We start from the raw sequence: 18,861 nt of genomic DNA, 5'->3' as shown, positions 1-18,861 counted from the left end.
CGTAGGCCTATAATTGGAAGTCAGAAACTCCAGTGTTATCCGGACCCAATCGAGATGAAAGGCAAGATCAGTTGAATGCCAGATTTTCAGAAGGGGGGAAAGAGCCGGTCAATCGCCGTTTAACAACATGCAGAAAATACATGCGAGGGCATATATTTAGCTTTAAGTTGTGGGGGGTCAAATAAGTTTTTTATTATTTTTCATTGTCGATTTTAATTGTTATGCACACGACCGATTGTACAGTAATTATCTTTTAAATTTCATAAATGTTAAAAGTAGATGGCTCGGGGTTGACCAGCTCAAGCATGCACTGGCAACATTCAGTTGAGACAAGTCAGTGGCCAAACAAAGACGATGAGTGTATAATTTATAAAACATTTCTAAACCAATGTAAAATAAAATGAATGTTGCGATATTCTGGAGCCCCAAGGGTGCTTGACATAAATCTTGTCATGTGGTGTAGACTGCCGTACGTTTTAACGCAGTGGACCCTCGGAATATGCAGTCCTGCGCGTGAGGCAGAAATTCTCTAATCCAGAAGTGCAAGCAGGATTCTGACCGGTGAATGCAGATAGTAAATAGTAAAACTTTGGAAGAGGGCAAGCAAGTTTTTTACTTTTGAAATATGAATGAGAAAATTAGGTGCGATTAAAAAAATGACACATTAATTTATTATTCAATTAAAATACTTGTTCGAGTTAATCTATGTTTATGAGTCTTAAAATGAAAGTATTCAAACACTAAAATACATTTTCATGTTATATATAAATGTTGGTCACGTCATGCTTTGTATTCTGTAAACACTCGTCACGGGAATTATCTGAAATATTTGCACCTCCAAAACAAAACAGCCTTTTAGGCCTATTTTGGCAACGTTGAACTGTCTTTAAAATTTTATAAAAATAAAATAAAAAAACAGAGTGGTTTGGTTGAGAATGTGATGCCAAAGCAGTCAAACACATAAGGTGTTGCGTTGGGTTGTCTTGATGAATAACAGAGTTTTGCTCCAGAAATGGTCATGTGTAGCCTACACCAACATTGCGCGTGCAGACTGATTTAGCTGTTTTCGTCTTTTATCATGTTCTGTATTTCGGGCCATGGTCCAATCTAGTTGCAAAGGCCTTAACTGAGTTTAAGTTATATTCTTAATATCTGACATATAGGTTATTTGTGTTTTCACGTATGGTTTCATTTGTCCCGGATTTCTGTGTGTGATGAAGGGTATTTTAGGGTACAGAAGTTTCTGACAAGCTGTCGGCTTCAGGATGCCAATGTAATTTGTGCAGAAAGGTTATGCTTCTAGAGGTTGTGTGTTTATGACGCGATTAATTACATTTAATCTTAATTTCTGTGGGAATTATTTCCATTGGCACGAGACCTTGTATTCAAGAAAATAAGTACTGTTAACAGTAATATGTTCATTTGTTAATATGCAGCCTCTTGAAACACAATGTCACCATGTAAACTGCTGTGGAGTTACATAAAGGGCTAGTTTCATGGACACAGGTTAATGCTGGACGAAATAGCGTTTTCCATGGAGAATCGCTATTGAAAATTGAATTTAGTCTTGCACTAGTTAATCTGTGCCTGTGAAACGGGCCTAAAATGTATGTTTTGCTGTAAACCAGAAAACGACGAATGCCCGTATGCCAGCCATTGTAAAGCTGACACGTCATCAGAAACTTCTGTATGTTTTCAACATAAAAAAATAAACAATAAAACTTAACTAATGTAAAAAAAAAAAACACCAGAAAATTTTAATGTCAACCCCATTAACGTTAATGCATTATGCTAATGTTAAAGTTGTGGACTGTTTTTGGTAATTTCCTCTCAACCAATTAGTCGTATTTGAACAAAGTTCAGTTCACACCACTGTGCCCCAGAGTGCCAAAACAGGCAAATGTATAATTTGCTTACTGGGAACTTGATTAATGTAACACTTAAAGGCATTATAGGAAATTAGGGACAGTCTGAGCGTCACTGGTCTGGATTCAATCAACATTTGCTCTGGACTTCAATTTACAAATGCCACTCATGATCTTTGTTAACACTTATAGCCAACATTTATTCACACTCGTTTTTCCACCACTAAGGTTTTTCACTTAACTTTTTAACAATGTAAGCAGCCCTGTGTGAGCAAGAGTCCCACTGCAACAGCCCCCAGACCAGGACCACAATATAGGGTGCCATACTTGAATAAAATACAACCCATGCTATTCTTTGCCGTTCTTAAATCAGTGATTACTTTCCACGACAAAACCAGCTGGAGATCTTGTTTATTTTATACATACAGACACCAGCAAGGCAGGTATAACCAGTAAATCCAAAAAAGAACTGCACCTATAAAAAATAAAATAAAAAATAAAAATGCAGTCAACCGTTATGGGCTTAAAGGAACAGTTCACTCATTTTCAAAACACTACAGTGCCTTTAAATGTCGCTGAGTTTACATTTAATGGGACCCCTCCAACATTACCATTTGAAAAGACAGTGCAGTCCATAAGAATTTGGACATAGGTACAATTTCTGTAGTTTTGGTTCTGTAGCACATTGGATTTGAAATAAACCAATGAATATGACATTAAATATGGAAGCATATAGCAGGCAAAATGTAAATTTAAATGAAATAGTATAATTGAATTATTTCCCACTCTTATATGCACATTTTCTGTAAAAAGAAAAAGAAAAATTAAATAATGCCAATGTCATGTCGTAGTATTGAAATTTCATTTAAACAGGGATTTCCATGCTTTGAGTAGCTTTACTTTGCATAAAAGACATTCACACACTACACAATTAAGTTGTCAAAACTGTCAGGCATGCCATCAAGGCAGGATGACATCGTATGTATTTAATCTTCATTAGAATTTTGGTTGCGATATGCTTCCGTAGTTAAAGTGCAGACTATCACCTTTATTTACATCCATATCAGGCGATAAATTAAGGAATTATAGCCCTTTTTATACAGTCCCCCATTTCAGGGTGCCATAAGCCATAAGACTTGGGGAAAATGGCTTCACAGGGTTTGGGATTAGTAAGGAGTGTTAAACCACTTCCTTAGTGCAGGTATAAGAGAGCTTTAACTATCTTGATTCCAGGAATTTGATTGTCTTTGTCCATTATTGTCCGTTGTTGGTGTTTGTCAAGATGAGGACCAGAGTTGTGCCAAAGAAAGTCAAAGAAGCCTTTATGAGGCTGAGAGAAACAGACACAGGCCAAACAATAGACTCACCAAAATAAACAGTTTGGAAAGTCATTAAGAAGAAAGATAGGACTGGTATATATTTTGGATCATTGCCTTGCTGTGAGATGAAGCACCACCACCCGAGTTTGGAGACACTTGGTTGAAACTGAGCAGATGCTTCTGTACACTTCAGAATAAACTCTGCAGCTACTATCAGCAGTTACATTTTCAATGACGGCAAGTGAGTCAGTACCTATGGCAACCATACGTCCTCTAACTACAACACCCCCACCGCCGTTCACAGACGACGGGGTCCCTTAGTCCTCCACACTTTCCTCTTTCCATCATTCTGAAGTCAATCTTGGTCTCATCTGTCACCAAGACCTTTTTCCAGAACTCTACGGGCTTTTTTAGGTGCTTTTTTAGGAAACTAACCACCATGCCATCCTGTTCTTGCAGCCAACTAGTGGTTTGTGTCTTTCACAGTAATGTCTTCCTTGGTGTCAGTCTCTTCACGATTATTGAGCTCACCAGTGCACGTTCGTAATGATGTCTGTAAGTTTATTTCTGTAAGCCTACTACTCTGCCTGTTTTCATATTGTTCACCCTTATAATGGCTTACTTGACTGCATGAAAAGGGCTGTGAGTTCTACACAGAGCATGAGTGCTCCCGAAATTATTAGAATCACCAGACTAAATGAACATTCGCAGCTAGTAAGGGGGGGGGGGGGGGGGGGGGATGGAATTGTTTAATTTGGGAGCGCTCCTGCTTACATATGGTGGATTAGCAGACCTGCAGTAGTTTGTGGTAAATGATGCCTTTTAATATAAACCCATTTGTGATTGTGTGTTTTAGCCCATACAGAAGCTATGCAGCCTCAGCAGAAAACGCTGAAGAGCCAGCCGCCCGAGGACAAGGCTGGAGTACTGCTGCTGCTCATCATTCGTACCCTGAGTGACCAATCAATGAAGGAGCCACACGGGAGTGATGGGCATCCAAAGGTTTTTATTGGCCAACTACACTCCAGTGGAAAATGAAAACCATAAAACTGACCACAAAGTGCATACTCACTCTCCATCTAGTGCACACATACTCTATCCAATACACATTCTCACCCCAGTGGATACTCAATCTCCACCCCATACTCTCCTTCTAGTGCATACTCACTCTCTACCAAATACACTCTCCACATACTCATTCTCCAGCACATACTCTCCAGCCAGTGCATACTCTTCCCCAACACTCAACCAATCATCCTTACCTGCATCAGAATCAACAATCTGGATTTTTTTAATGGGGTTTTGTTTGGTATGTTCCTTCTCGACACGTGAAATGCACAGAAAGACACAGAATACTGGAATGCACTCGTACGTAACCAAAGTTACTCAGAGAGAACAGAATTTTAATGACACAAGACAGACTGGCAAGTTTCTCTTATTTTTTGTGCTGGGATTCATACATCATCGGGGGAAAGACGTCGCACATGACGGACTGGATTAAAAGATACCACACAGTGAGCGAGTCCCTCTGGAGGCCCCTACGGGTCTCCGTTTGACAGGGGCCTCGGCCCGGCCCCTCCCCTGGGCCAGGAGGGCCAGGCTCGGGGGCCACCGCAGCATTCGAGCTAAAACACCTAACCTTCGCTCACGTACATCATTTTCACCCGTCCGTGTCACTCTTAAATTAAATACATAAAAATATATATACTGTACGACAGGAAGAAGGCGGTAATGAGCGAGGCGGGGAGACTGACGTGGAAGCCCGACTGTGTCCTCGTAGTGTCAGATGTTCTGCGCTTCCGGAAAGCCGGCCGACAGTCCAGGGGGCCCTATGGCCCCGGGTTATTCCCCGACTAGGTCCCGGACCGAATAAGAGCGGCCGCGCCTTCGTTTAGCCCGCACCACATACACGTCACGCTTCCGTTTCCCAGTAAAAAAAACCAAAAAAAAAAACAACGGTTCCGGTGAACATCGGGTGAACAGAAGTACGGGGGGTTGCCTTCCTATGCAACGATTTTAAAATAAACAATAAAAAAAAATATATAATAATAATAATGTCACAAAAATAGGGACGACGGTTGTAGCTTTAGTACGGAGGACGGGGCGGTCGGTTTTTCTCTTTAAGTCACAGACGTCGCCGCTGACCGTCGCCTCGTCTCCTTCCGGAAAGTTCGTTGAGCACAGCCCAGAGGAGTGATATAAAAAACTAAAGGAAAAAAAAAAAAAAAAGATATTTAAAAAAAAAGGAGCAAAACTGGAGAGTTTCCGGGGAACACTTCAACATGAAGCTACCGTACGGCGAGGGGGACGGCGGCAGGGTGAGGGGCGGGGCGTCACTCGGTGGCTTTCAGGGAGAAGGACAGTTTGGGCCGGGACTTGCCCTTCCCCAGAATCATCTTCTGCTCCTCCTTCTGCTGCCGCTGCCGCTCCTGCTCCAGCTTCATGCGCTCCTCGTGGATCTTCCTCTGCTCCTCCACAATCCGCAGCTGCTCCTCCGCCTGCACACGCACACACATATATACACACGCGCACGCACGCACGCACGCACGCACGCACACACAGGCAGGCATATACACACACACGCACACACACACATCCACACGCGCGCGCACACACATGCACGCGCACGCACGCACACACACATATATATATATATATACACACACACACACACACACACGCACACACACACACGCACACACACGCACACACACGCACACACACGCACGCACACACGCACACACGCACACACACACACAGGCATATACACGCACACACACACACACACAGGCATATACACACACACGGACACAGTGACAACATGTGGTCAGCAAAGTTTAACAGCCCACAAGCAAAAATAAATACATTCACTTTCAAAATTCTTATTATTACCATTATTATGGTTTTAAATGATATTTTTGTTATTAATGTTGTTATAATTATTATTACTGCTGCTATTACTATGACTACAACTACAAATAATAATACATTTGGACCTATGCCATTTTTAAATAGAACAACCCTATTCATGTTTTCTTTAACCTGCAGTCTTGCACACAGGACAGCATCAATAGAGGTCCCGCTCTAAATAAACTGTCCTCAAACAGGCAGGGCGAGTGGCAGCTGGGGGAACCCCTCCCAAAGGCGTGCGAGAGAACACAGCAGAGGTCCTCGTTATCGTGCTAACCCCGTATCGTGCTAACGGCAGTGGCTGTGCGCTCCTGCCGAACTCAAACAGCCCGCAGTGTTTACCCGTACTTTACAATGGGGGGAAAGTTGCTCCTATTCGACGTCCTTTCCTGAGCCCCGTCTCAGTTTATAAACTTTAGCTTCCATTGTTGAGAGACGGTAAACAGGGGGACTGCTTTATCATCACACAGAAAAAGCTAAACAATAAAAGCATTTTAAATATAATGGGAACTAACTGTTTAAACAGTTCGGTAGTACAATGTTTTTAAATGCGTACTTAATCAACTTTGCACTCTTTTATGCAGATAAAGTCAAAGACTTACTGAAGGGATGATTATGTGACTAGATTCAGTCAACACACCATCAACTATTAAAAATGCACAATTTTCTTCAATCTTCAATGTTCAATCTTGTGAACACATTAAAAGCTTATTTTACTTTTTTATATTTTATTGTTTGTTTTTGTGTTGCATTTTTTATTTGTATTTTTGCGCATAATGTGTTTTTGGGGATGCAGCATTAAGTTTGAGGCCTTTTCTTACCAATGAATAGAACAATTAAATAATCAGATCTCAGTTATTAATAACGTGTTACTATGAACAAGGAAACTTAAGCACCGAATTTACTAAGAAATCTTAATGCTTAAACTGGCTTCCAAGTTCACCATATTTACACACACCGTAATAATATATCAGTAAGCTCACTGTGTACAATGCAACACAATGAAAGAGCAAAAAAAAAAGTAGAATCTTTTAGGACAAAGTAACATTAGTATGTATATGCGTTTTAACGGGCGTGGCGATGTGTGGTTTTATGGTCTGTATGCGGCCAAGGCACCGGTCCCCCTCATGAAACAAAGGAGTGGTGAGTTTGAAGCAGACTTTGCCCCCGTTCTGCATCTCCTGGACCCTCTGACCGGACATTATTCTCTGTCCCACGAGCTCAGTTAAAGCAAAGGGGTGCTGTTGCTGCTCCAAAGCTGTGGAATACTCTACCTGTATGTTGGGGCGGCTCCATCAACATTAAATCAGGGTTGAAAGGCCAACTTTTCTCCTCGGACGTTAAATTTGAGACCCTCACGTCAGAGCGTATTTATTGTCTTTGCGTAATGTTTTGTTTTGTTTTTTATTTAGTTATTAAGCTGTACAGCACTTTGGTCAACTTCAGTTGTTTTTAAATGAGCTTCATAAATAAAGTTGAGGACTTTGTGACTTCAGCTGACTTGGCTTTATGAGGGAGTAGCACATACCAGTCTGGCCTGAGCGTCTGCGATCTTGCGGTTGTTCTCCTCCAGAATCCTCTCCAGCTCCGCCCTCTTGGAGAATTCTTCCTCCTGCAGGGGTCGAGTTTACACAAGGGCGTGTTAGGCGTCAGCAGATACACATCCACAGGCATGCGTGCGTACGCAGACGCCCTCACACAGGTAAGAGAGCACGCACACGCACACACACACACACACACACACACACACACACACACACACACACTTCACTCAGATGTGTACACACACTCCCGCCTCGGTGCTGTTAAGGACCAAGTAAACAACTCCTCAAGTAAACGTGTGCTCATACAATTCCAAAAAAGGAAAACGTTTCACATGTAACCATGAGGTATATTAATGAGGTTAACAGTATTTCAACATGCTTATTTGCATGGCAAAATATTTCAACTTGCGTATTTGTACAAAATATTTCAACATACTTATTGTATTGCAAAATATTTGAACTAGTCTAAATTTAAACTTGCTTACTTTACTTTACTATTAAGAACAGCATGAGTCAAGACAGTGCACGGTTACGCGAATGAGTTTGGCTGGTAAACTTGACTAATTATAATCAAATAATAAATAAATAAAAAGAGGTTCAGATGACTGATTAAGCTACTTTTTGAGCATGACATTTTAAAATGTCATAAATTGTACATGAAATGCATTGTGTAAGTTTCACCATGATATCAGCCGTCATCCGAGCATCGTCCCATTGAGAATCTCTTACGATGAAAAAAATGTAAAGAGAAAGCTACAGGAAGGCCTATAATAACTGACACAGTTGCTGATAAGACGAGATATTCAAAAGACGAGATATTAGGAGTCGTGATGAGTTCATCTTAAACACAGGCCCAGTGTTACTCTAGCCTTAACAAGTCTAAACAAGTGCTCTGTACATACTCCACTATTCTCCTTCTTCACCCTGAAAACGTCAAAAGTGAACGACTCACAGTTCAACCCTCCCCCAACATCCAAAGAAAAAGAAAAAAAAATCCCCAGCCGGCAACAACAACAAAAAAACACTACAATCCGGGACAACACAAGGCAACACCAAAAGGCCTGTGTGAATTTAGCTCACAATCTATACATGGCATTACTGGTCTATAGAACTGTGAAAAGGATCCTTTTCGGGCAAGAGTTTTTTTCCACCCGCCCCTTGTGTCTTGTGAGAAGGAATTCTAGCGGAAGGGATGGGGATGGGGGTGGAAGAGGGGGCATTTCACAGAGGATTAGTAACAAGCCACTGACCATTCTCCCGTGGATCAGGTCACTAGGTATTCACCACTCTAAACTTCACAATAAACAAACCCCGGGCAATTACGACCCGGCGGGGCGGCGGGGACCCGCGGGGGCCACGACGCTAACGCTTTAAAAAGAGAGCGAGAATAACCCAGTGAAAGCCCGCTCCTGTGGGCCAGGGAATCGAGCTTCATTTCAGCAACACAAAAGAGGGGGGCAGGACTGAAGGGGCTCCCCCAAGTTCCACACAAGCAGGAAGCTCAGAAAGATCCTAACGGGGCCGCCGCAGTCAGGACAAGCGAGGCTAATGCTAATTAGCCGATAATCCAGGCTGATTAATGAGCCCGCATTCCGCAAGGGTGGAGAGACACACAAGTGAACAGAAATAGATTTCTTTTCTGAAACGAGAGCAGACAGCGCACCCTCCTTATGTGCATTTTCACTTTTATTCAGGCGGAGGGAAAGGGTAACAGAGAGGGTTACGGATAGAGAAGGGGGTCACGGCGCACAAAGTTCCGCCCCTGCCAACACACGAAGCATTCACACGACGTCCGATGTACGAAACATTCCGACGACTTCGCGAGAACGTTCCGCGTTCGCTGGGGTACGGCGGGCCTCCGCCGGGGGCGATTCGCATATGTGTCGAGTCAGCTCTACAGACCGTGCCGCGTGGTCTTCTTAAAATATATTACACTGGTTTCCTCGGGGGGGGCCTTTCGGATGACTGGTGTGGGCGCTGCGGTGTGTGCACTGATGCGATCGCGCGTGTATAAAGTTACGCGGAACACAGAAAACATGCGAGGCGCCACAACAGAGAGCACCTTCAGCGGAACGCACAGACACCGTGGCGAATGATGACAGGAACTGACCCAGTTTAAGAGCTCATTAGATTGAGGATTTCCCTTGTTGACGGTGTGTGATGTTAATATCCCCTTTGTGTGGCTTGATAAATGTCCGTAACAGCCGGAATATGGCTGCAGCCGTAGCTACGCCGTATCCCCCGATAAAAAGAGTCCTGATAACTTGAGATAAAATTAGCACAAATGGGGACAAAATGTCAATTTGTAGATGGCCTTTTACAGGGACGGAGAAGAAATTACAATCCTGAAAGTTAAAAAGTAGTGGAAAGTTTTCAGCAATCAAGTATCATCTCCCCGGCTTTCTGACTCCGCCTCCGACCCCTCCACCACCTCAGCCAATCCCCTGCAAGTCTTCCACAGAGCGGTACCTCTATAGCCTTCTAACCCCTCAGCCAATCCCGAGAGAGTTACCTCTGACTTTCTGACCCCGCACCCACTCCCCCCCTCAGCCAATCCCCAGTGAGAGTTACCTCTCTGGCCTTCTGAATCCCCTGAGTGAGTCACCTCTCTGAATCCCCTGAGTGAGTCACCTCTCTGAATCCCCTGAGTGAGTCACCTCTCTGAATCCCCTGAGTGAGTCACCTCTCTGAATCCCCTGAGTGAGTCACCTCTCTGAATCCCCTGAGAGAGTCACCTTTCTGAATCCCCTGAGAGAGTCTGAATCCCCTGAGTGAGTCACCTCTCTGAATCCCCTGAGAGAGTCACCTTTCTGAATCCCCTGAGAGAGTCTGAATCCCCTGAGAGAGTCACCTCTCTGGCCCTCTGAACCCCCTGAGTGAGACTGAATCCCCTGAGAGAGTCTGAATCCCCCGAGTGAGTCACCTCTCTGGCCCTCTGAACCCCCTGAGTGAGACTGAATCCCCTGAGAGAGTCTGAATCCCCTGAGAGAGTCACCTCTCTGGCCCTCTGAACCCCCTGAGTGAGACTGAATCCCCTGAGAGAGTCTGAATCCCCCGAGTGAGTCACCTCTCTGGCCTTCTGGGCGGCCAGCTCGGCCTGCCTCTGCCTCTCCAGCTCCTCCAGCAGCTGCCTCTCCATGATGCGCTTGGCCTCCTCCACCCTCCGCAGCACCTCCCGCTCGATCTCGTCCTTGCGCTTTTCCAGCTCCTCCTCCACCCGCTTGGCCACCAGCTCCTCCACCCTCCGCGCCGTCTCCTCCTCGATCAGCTTCTCCTCGATCTCCTGCTGGCGGCTGCAGAGAGAAGGGCAGAGCCTGAGCAAACGCCCGTGCCGACACAGGGGTTCAGTTTCAGATCGTCTCTTGTAAGAACAGGGACATATCGAAAAACGATTTGTGCATGGGACATGTTAAATAATTATTTTATTTATTTAATGAAAAAAGATATTAAACTTAACTTGCAAAAAAGCAATTGCCCTCTTAATAACTAGTAGTGCCACCTTTAGCAACAATAACTGCAACCAAGTTTTTCCAACCATCAGTTTTTCACATTGCTGTGAAGTTTTAGCTCACTCTTCTCTGCTCAACTGCTTTAATTCAGACAAACTGGTAGGTCTTTGAGCATGAAGTGCTCATTTCAGGTCCTGCTATAGCATCTCTATTGGATTCAAGTCAGGACATTGACAAGGCCACTTTGATTGTTTCTTTTCAGCCATTCAAATGTGGACATGCTTTTGTGTTCTGAATAAACCAATTACACTTCTGCTTCAGCTCATAGACAGATGACCAGACATTCTCCTTAAGAATGTTCTGTCACAGAGCAGAATTCATAGCTCCATCAATGATGGCAAGTTATGTTTTTCACATGGGTGATATGGGTGTATGATAACCTTTTCATTAAATAAAAGAATAATAAAAAAATGGTGTTTACTCAGGTTCCCTTTGTCTAATATTACACTTTGTCTAAAGATCTGAAACCATTCAGAGGGCCAAATATGCTATAATAGAGGAAATCAGGAAGGGGGAAAATACTTGTTCACAGCACTGTATTTCAGAGAAGTTAACCTGTTCGTAGAAGTGGGGGTCAGAAAGGAAGCGATAAAAAGGAAATGACATGACAGTGTTCGGCCTCACAAGAGGCAGAAGAGTAGGACGGGGGGGTGGGGGGGGGGGGGGGTGGGTGCTAGTGTCAGGAACTGAGGCAGAAGGGCCGGCATATGTCCCTCACCATTCACTTTCAGAGATAAAACAGAATATAAACAGACATGCAAAAGCAAATTTAAAATGCAAATAACTTCTAACCGTAACTTCTCTCCAAAAACCCTACAGCTCACAAAACAATATTTTTAAATTTAGTTTTGGGCTGGGGCCGGGGGGTTTGTGGGTTCGACTCCGAGACTCGCGAAACGGCCGAGTGGACTGAACGTTGGAACACAGCGCGGGGGCCTCACAAGAGTGACGGCGGCAGAGGATCCCGCCACACAGCCTCCCAGTCACATGACCCGAGCCCCGGACCGCCGTGCGAGACGGCCGGGTTCACGCGACGCGCGAAAAGCGGGCGCTTCCGGGCGGGCGGGAAATCTCCCACTTAAAGAAACACTCCCTGTATGGAGAACCGCGGTCATGCCCTGCGTTGCTTTCTTCTCTTTAAGTGGATTACATCTTTTACAGAAGCCAACAATGGACCTTAAAGCGCCATAATGTTGTCGGGATTACTTTTCAAGCACATCATCCCTTTGTGTGTGCAGTGTGCAGTGTATGAGGGTGTGTAGTGCGCAATGCACAGAGCATCTCTCTCCAAGCCTCTCTCTAGTGGGTACGTAAGGAGCATGAGGGGGGAAGGATACGCAAACACAATGTCTGTACAGAACATACCATTGAAGGTCGCGTTAGGTGTACCAAGACTCTATAATACAATTCTGAACAGAATGTCCTGTAGTCCACACTTGTCCTCAGGTGTTACCACTTCCATTCGTCAACAAACAAACCAACAGCTAGCCTATATTTCCCAGTAAAATATGATTTGAGCCACATAAAATTACTTTAATACTATACCAGCAGTTGTTTTCACAGTTCAGAAAAGGATACAAAGCACCAAAAGGACATTTTAGTGGCATATGTATTATGGTAAATAAGCACGACATGCTGTTAGGGTTGAAAGAACAAAATCTGAAGATTAACTGTTATGGTTTTCTTGTCAATGGGCTTTATATTTGCCATTAGACTTTACCAATTTATGCCTGATACTCCCATAAGACAGCGAGCGTATAGACGTGGTATCGGGAGTAACATTAGAGTTAGCTAATATTTAAACAAAAGTCTTGTTTAATATTTAAACAGAAGCAAGCACTTTGTAAATTGGTTAGTAAGACGGCTAGCTTAAGAACTTTCCTGACGTGTGCCAAGGAAAGCCGGATTGTAGTAGGCTGGGCCTAGGAATGATACCATAGCGTTAACATCATTAGCATAATTAATTTATGATGTTTTTAATTGAATTTTATTTTTAAATATGCTGTATTTGATGTATTCAATATTTCAACATCAGCGGAACTGTCATATTTTCAATACTGATATTGTGAAATATCACTGGACTCAATTCAGAAGCGTGACACTGCCTAGATTCCCATTCTTGGGTTCTTGTGGTACCATTTTCACACAAACAAGCCCTTGGTAATTATTAGTAGCATATTTGCATGTTTGGACCTGTAGTTCAATAAGGCCTGTGTCATCTATCTATAGAGACAAAACATACTGCATTTCACCAGACTTTTTCACACCACGTTTTACACCTAGGTGATACAGCAGAAGGTGACAACACATATTTTGTGTGTGTGAAAGTGTTGATTGTTACATTTGTTCGCATAATGCCATGATTGTGTCAGTACATTGAGATGGTGACTTGAAAGAAATGGTCATGTTATCAATTCATACCACCAATGAAATTGAGTGCGGTAATCCCCTTGCAACAAATGTGCATACTACAGAGTACAGAAAACAATAAATAATTACACATATTTAGGCATGTCCATTGCACGTCTATCTCATTTTTATTTTACAGTATTTTTCAATGCGATATCAATGTTACCACCACTACAAGGGGCAAATGAATATGCTTTATAATGGACAAAAATCATATATTCATTTTTGGAGTGGCTTTGGATAGGTTTTTGGACCCCAATATATCTTAAGGCCCTGTGCTGATGAAAAGATCCTGAAAAGTTTCATGAGCCAAAGCAGTTGATTTGTAGTCAAATATGAGTCCTTTATTATTTACAGCGACGCACAATTTAGGCATTTTGGATATCATCCTCAGATTTTGACACTAGTGGTCAAAAGAGTTTAGGATTCAGAAAATGCATAGGTTTACCCGTTCTGCATTTGTGATGCTCAGCATTTCATTGCAATTGAAAATGTTTCAATTTGTCCGAGACTTTTTGTATTTGTGGCTTTATTTATTTATACCTGAACTATGAAAACAAGTTAGTGCTAAGTTAGTATTGTAAATTGTACAAGCGCCTTGCTTTAAGCCCGGGTCTCCGTCCGCGCAAACGGGTTAAGACATGGAGCTCACTCGGTTCCAGTCGGCGGGTCTATGGGATAGGGAAGGTGCAGCTTGGGATCTGCCGAGGAAGAGGACGATGTGGTTGAACGCACAGGTGGTGGTGGAGGGGGGGGGAGGTCTGGACAGAAAGCACGGCAAAGTAACCCCCGGGGACAGAGCTGGCGTGGAACACGAGATAAAGGCGAGGCCGGTCACATGGTCCAGCCCCCCCCCCCTCCCCCTGAGGGGTCCGAAAGCAGAGGCGACTCGTTTACCCTTAAACAGGTATAAACTGTTTCAGCTGCACCGCAAACAGGAAGCGCTTTAGAAAGCCCACAACATTACCCTGGGCGGAATAAGAGAACAAAACGCACAGAAAAACAACAACAGAAGAACAAGTGTACTCTTAATTGAATTTAGTCCATGTTTTAGAGGAACTCGAAACCGCAAGACCTAACTGGCGCCCCTCTCCGGTTCTTTTGTCAGGGAAGCCACTTAGTGGCAAAAGGGCGTCCTGGAGGGAAAGCTGGACACGGGACACAAGAGTGACCGACACGGGAGATACCCATCAGCAGCCAACCGGCCCTTCCACTGCGGGCCAGGGCAGCTGCCTCCCCACCCCCCTCCTCTGCACCTCCCCATCTCCCTTTCCTCCTCTGTCCCCCTCTATCTCTGTCCTCTCTCCTGTTCTCTGATCAGCACGGAGGTGATGACCGTGACATTTTCCAGAACGGGAGTGACGTGCGACTCAAGTTGCTGCTGAGCCTGATTTCATCGGCGCTTCAGCTGCCCCGCTGCAGATGTGCGGGGGTTCGGGACTGACGGGCAGCTGGCCACCTGGCTCCGCAGCTCTGGCACGCCCAGGAACACGGGCAGGAACGAGACTGCCAATCAGCGTCTCTAAAACAGCAGGCTGCTGGAGCCGCAGTGCAGCTTTGCGTAAGGCAGTACCCAAAGCATATGCATAAAAATGGCTACGTACACTCAGTGAGCAATTTATTAGGTAGACCTGTATACCAGCTTGTTAATGCAAATATTTAATCAGCCAGTCATGTGGCAGCAGCTAAATGCAAAAAAGCATGCAAACATAGTCAAGAGGTTCAGCTGTTTTTCCTACCAAATGTCAGAATGGGGAAGAAATGTGATCGAAGTGACTTTGACCGTGGAGTGATTGTTGGTGCCAGAAGGGTGGTTTGAGTATCTCAGAAACTGCTGATCTACTGGGATTTTCACGCAAAAGAGTCTCTAGAGTTTGCAGAGAATGGCGTGAAAAACAAAAAAACATCCAGTGAGCAACAGTTCTGCGGGCAAAAACGTGTTAATGAGGTCAGAGGAGAAGAGCCAAACTGGTCGGAGACGACAGGTAATGCAAATAACAACAGTGGTATGCAGAAGAGCATCTCCGAACACACAAAACGAGTCAAACCTCAAAGTGGATAGGCTACAGCAGCAGAAGACCAATAAGTTTAAAAAATAAGTTTACTAAAGACAGAGTCAATGCATCTAATGCACTAAACATCTGTGTTTCTAAGCATCTGGTGGCTTCAGCACAGATAGCCTAGTCCCTTTTCCACAGACAGAGGTACCGTGAGCTCAGACAACCCCTGCAGGAACTCAGGGAGGCATGCTAGGTCTCATCCTGCAGCACTTCTGGGGCTGTAATGCAGGACAGCGCACACAATTTAAACAGGAAAGATATACACACCTATCACAGACCCCTACATGGGAGAAATAACTTACGTCTTCAATGTTCTTAAGTGTTCACTTGGCCAAAGATGGGCTGGCTGTATTTTGCACAAATCCCTGAGTGGTGAAATTTATACACGCTCAGCTCCTTGCGCTTTCCGTAATAAATGTAAATGAGATCAGCGGTTGCAGTGGTCCTGAAATATGGCTACAGAGGGGAAGGGAATGAACATCTCTGACAGTGCACCACCTAACAGAATGCCTAAACTCTAGAAATACCCCTCACATCTGCAGATTTTTACTTTGCAGTTTGCTTATGGTAAACCTGAATCCATTACCAAGTTGCTAGCAGGCAGGGTAACAGGCCCAGCATCTGACCTCTGGTCCTCACTCCGTGCTATGAAGTTGCACTGCAGCTGGGGGTCCTGCAGGGAAGCTCATAGCTGGCCACAGTGATGCCCGAGCACGGAGGGGTTTAGCAGGCAGAGCAATTCAAGCCTCGCTCCTATCAGACGCCTGCAGTCCTGCCTGCGTCGGCTGCACACATCAGCTGCTGGACCGCAGGAGCGGTTGACTTGAGAGCTCGTTAGCTTGGGACCAGAAGGATAGTGCAGAAATTGGACAAACTGTATCCCAAACAGGGAGATGGAGAAAGGGCAAGAGTTGGGGTGCTCCCTCAGAAATTAAACACTTTCTGACCTGACCAACACATTTTCTGTATATTTAACTATATGAGAGTGTATTAGAATGTAGTTTAAGCTGGATGACCAACCATTCAGGAGACAGGAGCCCTCAAAGTTGACCCATATTGGACCCTCCAACCCACCTAAAGCCACATTACTTCAGTGCAGTCCAGCATCAGAAATACATACATTTACACCCAAACAATATTTTATGTTATCTAACCAAAACCATCTCCACTGTATTACATCAATACAGCAAAGACAGGTCTAAAGAGAAAATTGTGATTCAAATATGAAACTGAAGACGCAGAGAAATGGCGAAGTAGGAAGTGTTTGTGTGTGCCAAATATGGCCAGATTCCACGAGTTGCCCCTGTTCAGCCAGCTCCAGAGTCTTGACATATTTGATCAGAGTACTGACACTAACCATAAACATATCTTTCAGAGTCAGGCTTTAGGATCCTTATTCTGCGTTAGAACAAAGTAGATAGTAATAATGAATACTACTATTTTACGAAGGAGGAGTAGGTCTACACTAAAGAGCACCATTGAAGTACAACTCGAAAAAATAACCGGTCACCTGACCCAGACAGTAACCTGATAACATGTACATCTGATTGGCTAGTTGGCTGACATCACCGGCTCCCTAAACTCATACCAGTACGTCGTAAAACGTGCACTTATCCGAAGACAAAATACACCCCTAAATCGGAGATTTGGAGGGCTAAATTCACGTTGTTCCTGCTTCGTCCTCTTCACATTAGCCATTCATTTCACGTACACACGTGTGAAACTAGCGCTGCTATGCAATAAACGTTTAAATATATGGCCCTGGTACATAGCTTTTATTTTATTAACACCCACTTAGCAATGATAGTATCGGGAAAGCTTTATAAAGCTATTTTCAACGTTTGCATCGAACCATTTATAGTTTTGCGGCACTCCAGAAAACCTCCAAGCTAGCTTGCCAGCTAACTTAGCATTAGCACACGTTACATTTTTGCGTAGACATCTTTGCAGTACAAAACGTTGGAGTGAAGTCCAAATATATGCACAGCTAGCTCTATTGTCAGTGGTTACGCCACAATAATAGACACTGCAAAAAAAATGTGTTCCACCTTGCCTGTGATAGGATAGCATCACTGCCCGGCGGTCTCGTTCATTTAGGGCCTGCTATACCGTTAGCCATATGCTAGCTGGACAGCAGTAGCATTCACCTAATTAGCCGTCAAGCTAACAAGAAGTATACAACAGCACTCACATCTTTCTCTGTCTCTCAAACTCGACCTTTTTCTCCTCATCTTCCTTTTTCTGTTTTTCGTCCAGGGCGCTCCTCTTGCTCAACGTCCTCCCGAAAATGTCAATCCTTTCGGGGGGCGAGGCCGCTCTCTCCCGTTCCCTCTCCCTGCGGGAGGACGCGGTGGTGGATCTTGAACGAGACCGCGACTCACGCCTCCGGTTCCTCTTTGCTTCCCGGGATTTTGACCGCTTTTTGGCCCTTTCCTTGTCCCTAGATCGCGACCGAGACCGGCTCCGTTTCTTACTGTGCTTGCTACTTTTCGTGTGCTTGGCACGGGACGTGCTGCGACTCCGGGAGCGACCCATGACTCTCTTCAACCCCTCAGTCTATGTAAATAGGTGGCTACGCTTGAGCCGTTGATGGGACTGACTTAGTCCTTAATAATTTCGCTTATCTGCTAAATATTTTTATACCAGCATACAATCAAAGAGACAATGCAATGTTTATGATATTCCCATTAACGTGGTAATTATACCCCCAAAAAACTTGCATGTTAGCTAGCTAGCCGCTCCATCCGATAAAGATGGCGACTCTCTCCACTCTCCCAGGGTGCACCGCATTCGGTCTTTTCCGACACTTCGGGTTGTCGTGGAAACGACGAAATGTGGACGCTACGCTTCTTGTGGCGGGCTGTTCACAATCGCATCACTTTCTCACAGGGCAATATGCTAAACAACAAAGATAACGTTTGGTTGCTGACTAACTTTACGGTGACGTATTAAAACACAGTGAATGCTGTTGTTAAAGGCTTTAATAACATTCTTAATTACATAAACTTTTAATAAATGTTTCATATAATCATGCTCTGCGATGGACTGGCGACCTGTCCAGGGTGTATTCCTGCCTTTCGCCCAATGTATGCTGGGATAGGCTCCAGCCCCCCTGCGACCCTGATCGGGATAAGCGGGTTCAGATAATGGATGGATGGATATAATCATGCTTTGATTTTATGTAGAAGGCTCAATTAAACACCCGCAAGCACAGTGCCTGTACGCTAAAAAGTAGGACAATATGG

The 18,861-nt window shown here is 44.3% G+C and overlaps 1 protein-coding gene across 2 annotated transcripts; it reads right to left on the bottom strand.

The window, feature by feature from the left end:
- Nucleotides 1–4,545: 4,545 nt before the first annotated feature.
- LOC133124443 (arginine and glutamate-rich protein 1-like) lies at nucleotides 4,546–18,388 on the bottom strand. 2 transcript variants are annotated; one of them, XM_061235661.1, is made up of 4 exons: nucleotides 17,808–18,388; nucleotides 10,706–10,952; nucleotides 7,623–7,706; nucleotides 4,546–5,682 (listed from the first exon to the last, which is right to left on the bottom strand). In XM_061235661.1, exons 1-4 carry the CDS (start codon nucleotides 18,149–18,151, stop codon nucleotides 5,518–5,520), a joined length of 840 nt encoding a protein of 279 aa, XP_061091645.1. In that variant the 5' UTR covers nucleotides 18,152–18,388; the 3' UTR covers nucleotides 4,546–5,517. The 2 variants fall into 2 exon arrangements, with proteins under 2 accessions (XP_061091645.1, XP_061091646.1); XM_061235662.1 differs by having other exon boundaries at nucleotides 10,706–10,931.
- Nucleotides 18,389–18,861: the final 473 nt, after the last annotated feature.

This window comes from Conger conger, chromosome 3 (genome assembly GCF_963514075.1).
Source record: "Conger conger chromosome 3, fConCon1.1, whole genome shotgun sequence".
Taxonomy (NCBI): Eukaryota; Metazoa; Chordata; class Actinopteri; order Anguilliformes; family Congridae; genus Conger; species Conger conger.
Note: the sequence above shows the minus strand (reverse complement) of the source record. Positions and strands in the feature narration are given on the sequence as shown.

Bases quoted from the DNA above. Each gene is read 5' to 3' on its own strand.
- LOC133124443 (XM_061235661.1), bottom strand. From the start codon at position 18,151: ATGGGTCGCTCCCGGAGTCGCAGCACGTCCCGTGCCAAGCACACGAAA. The intron at 7,707-10,705 runs GTGACTCACTCG...CGACCCCTGCAG, and splicing joins CCGCCCAGAAGGCCAGAGAG to GAGGAAGAATTCTCCAAGAG. The intron at 5,683-7,622 runs GTATGTGCTACT...GTGCGTGTGCAG, and splicing joins CAGACGCTCAGGCCAGACTG to GCGGAGGAGCAGCTGCGGAT.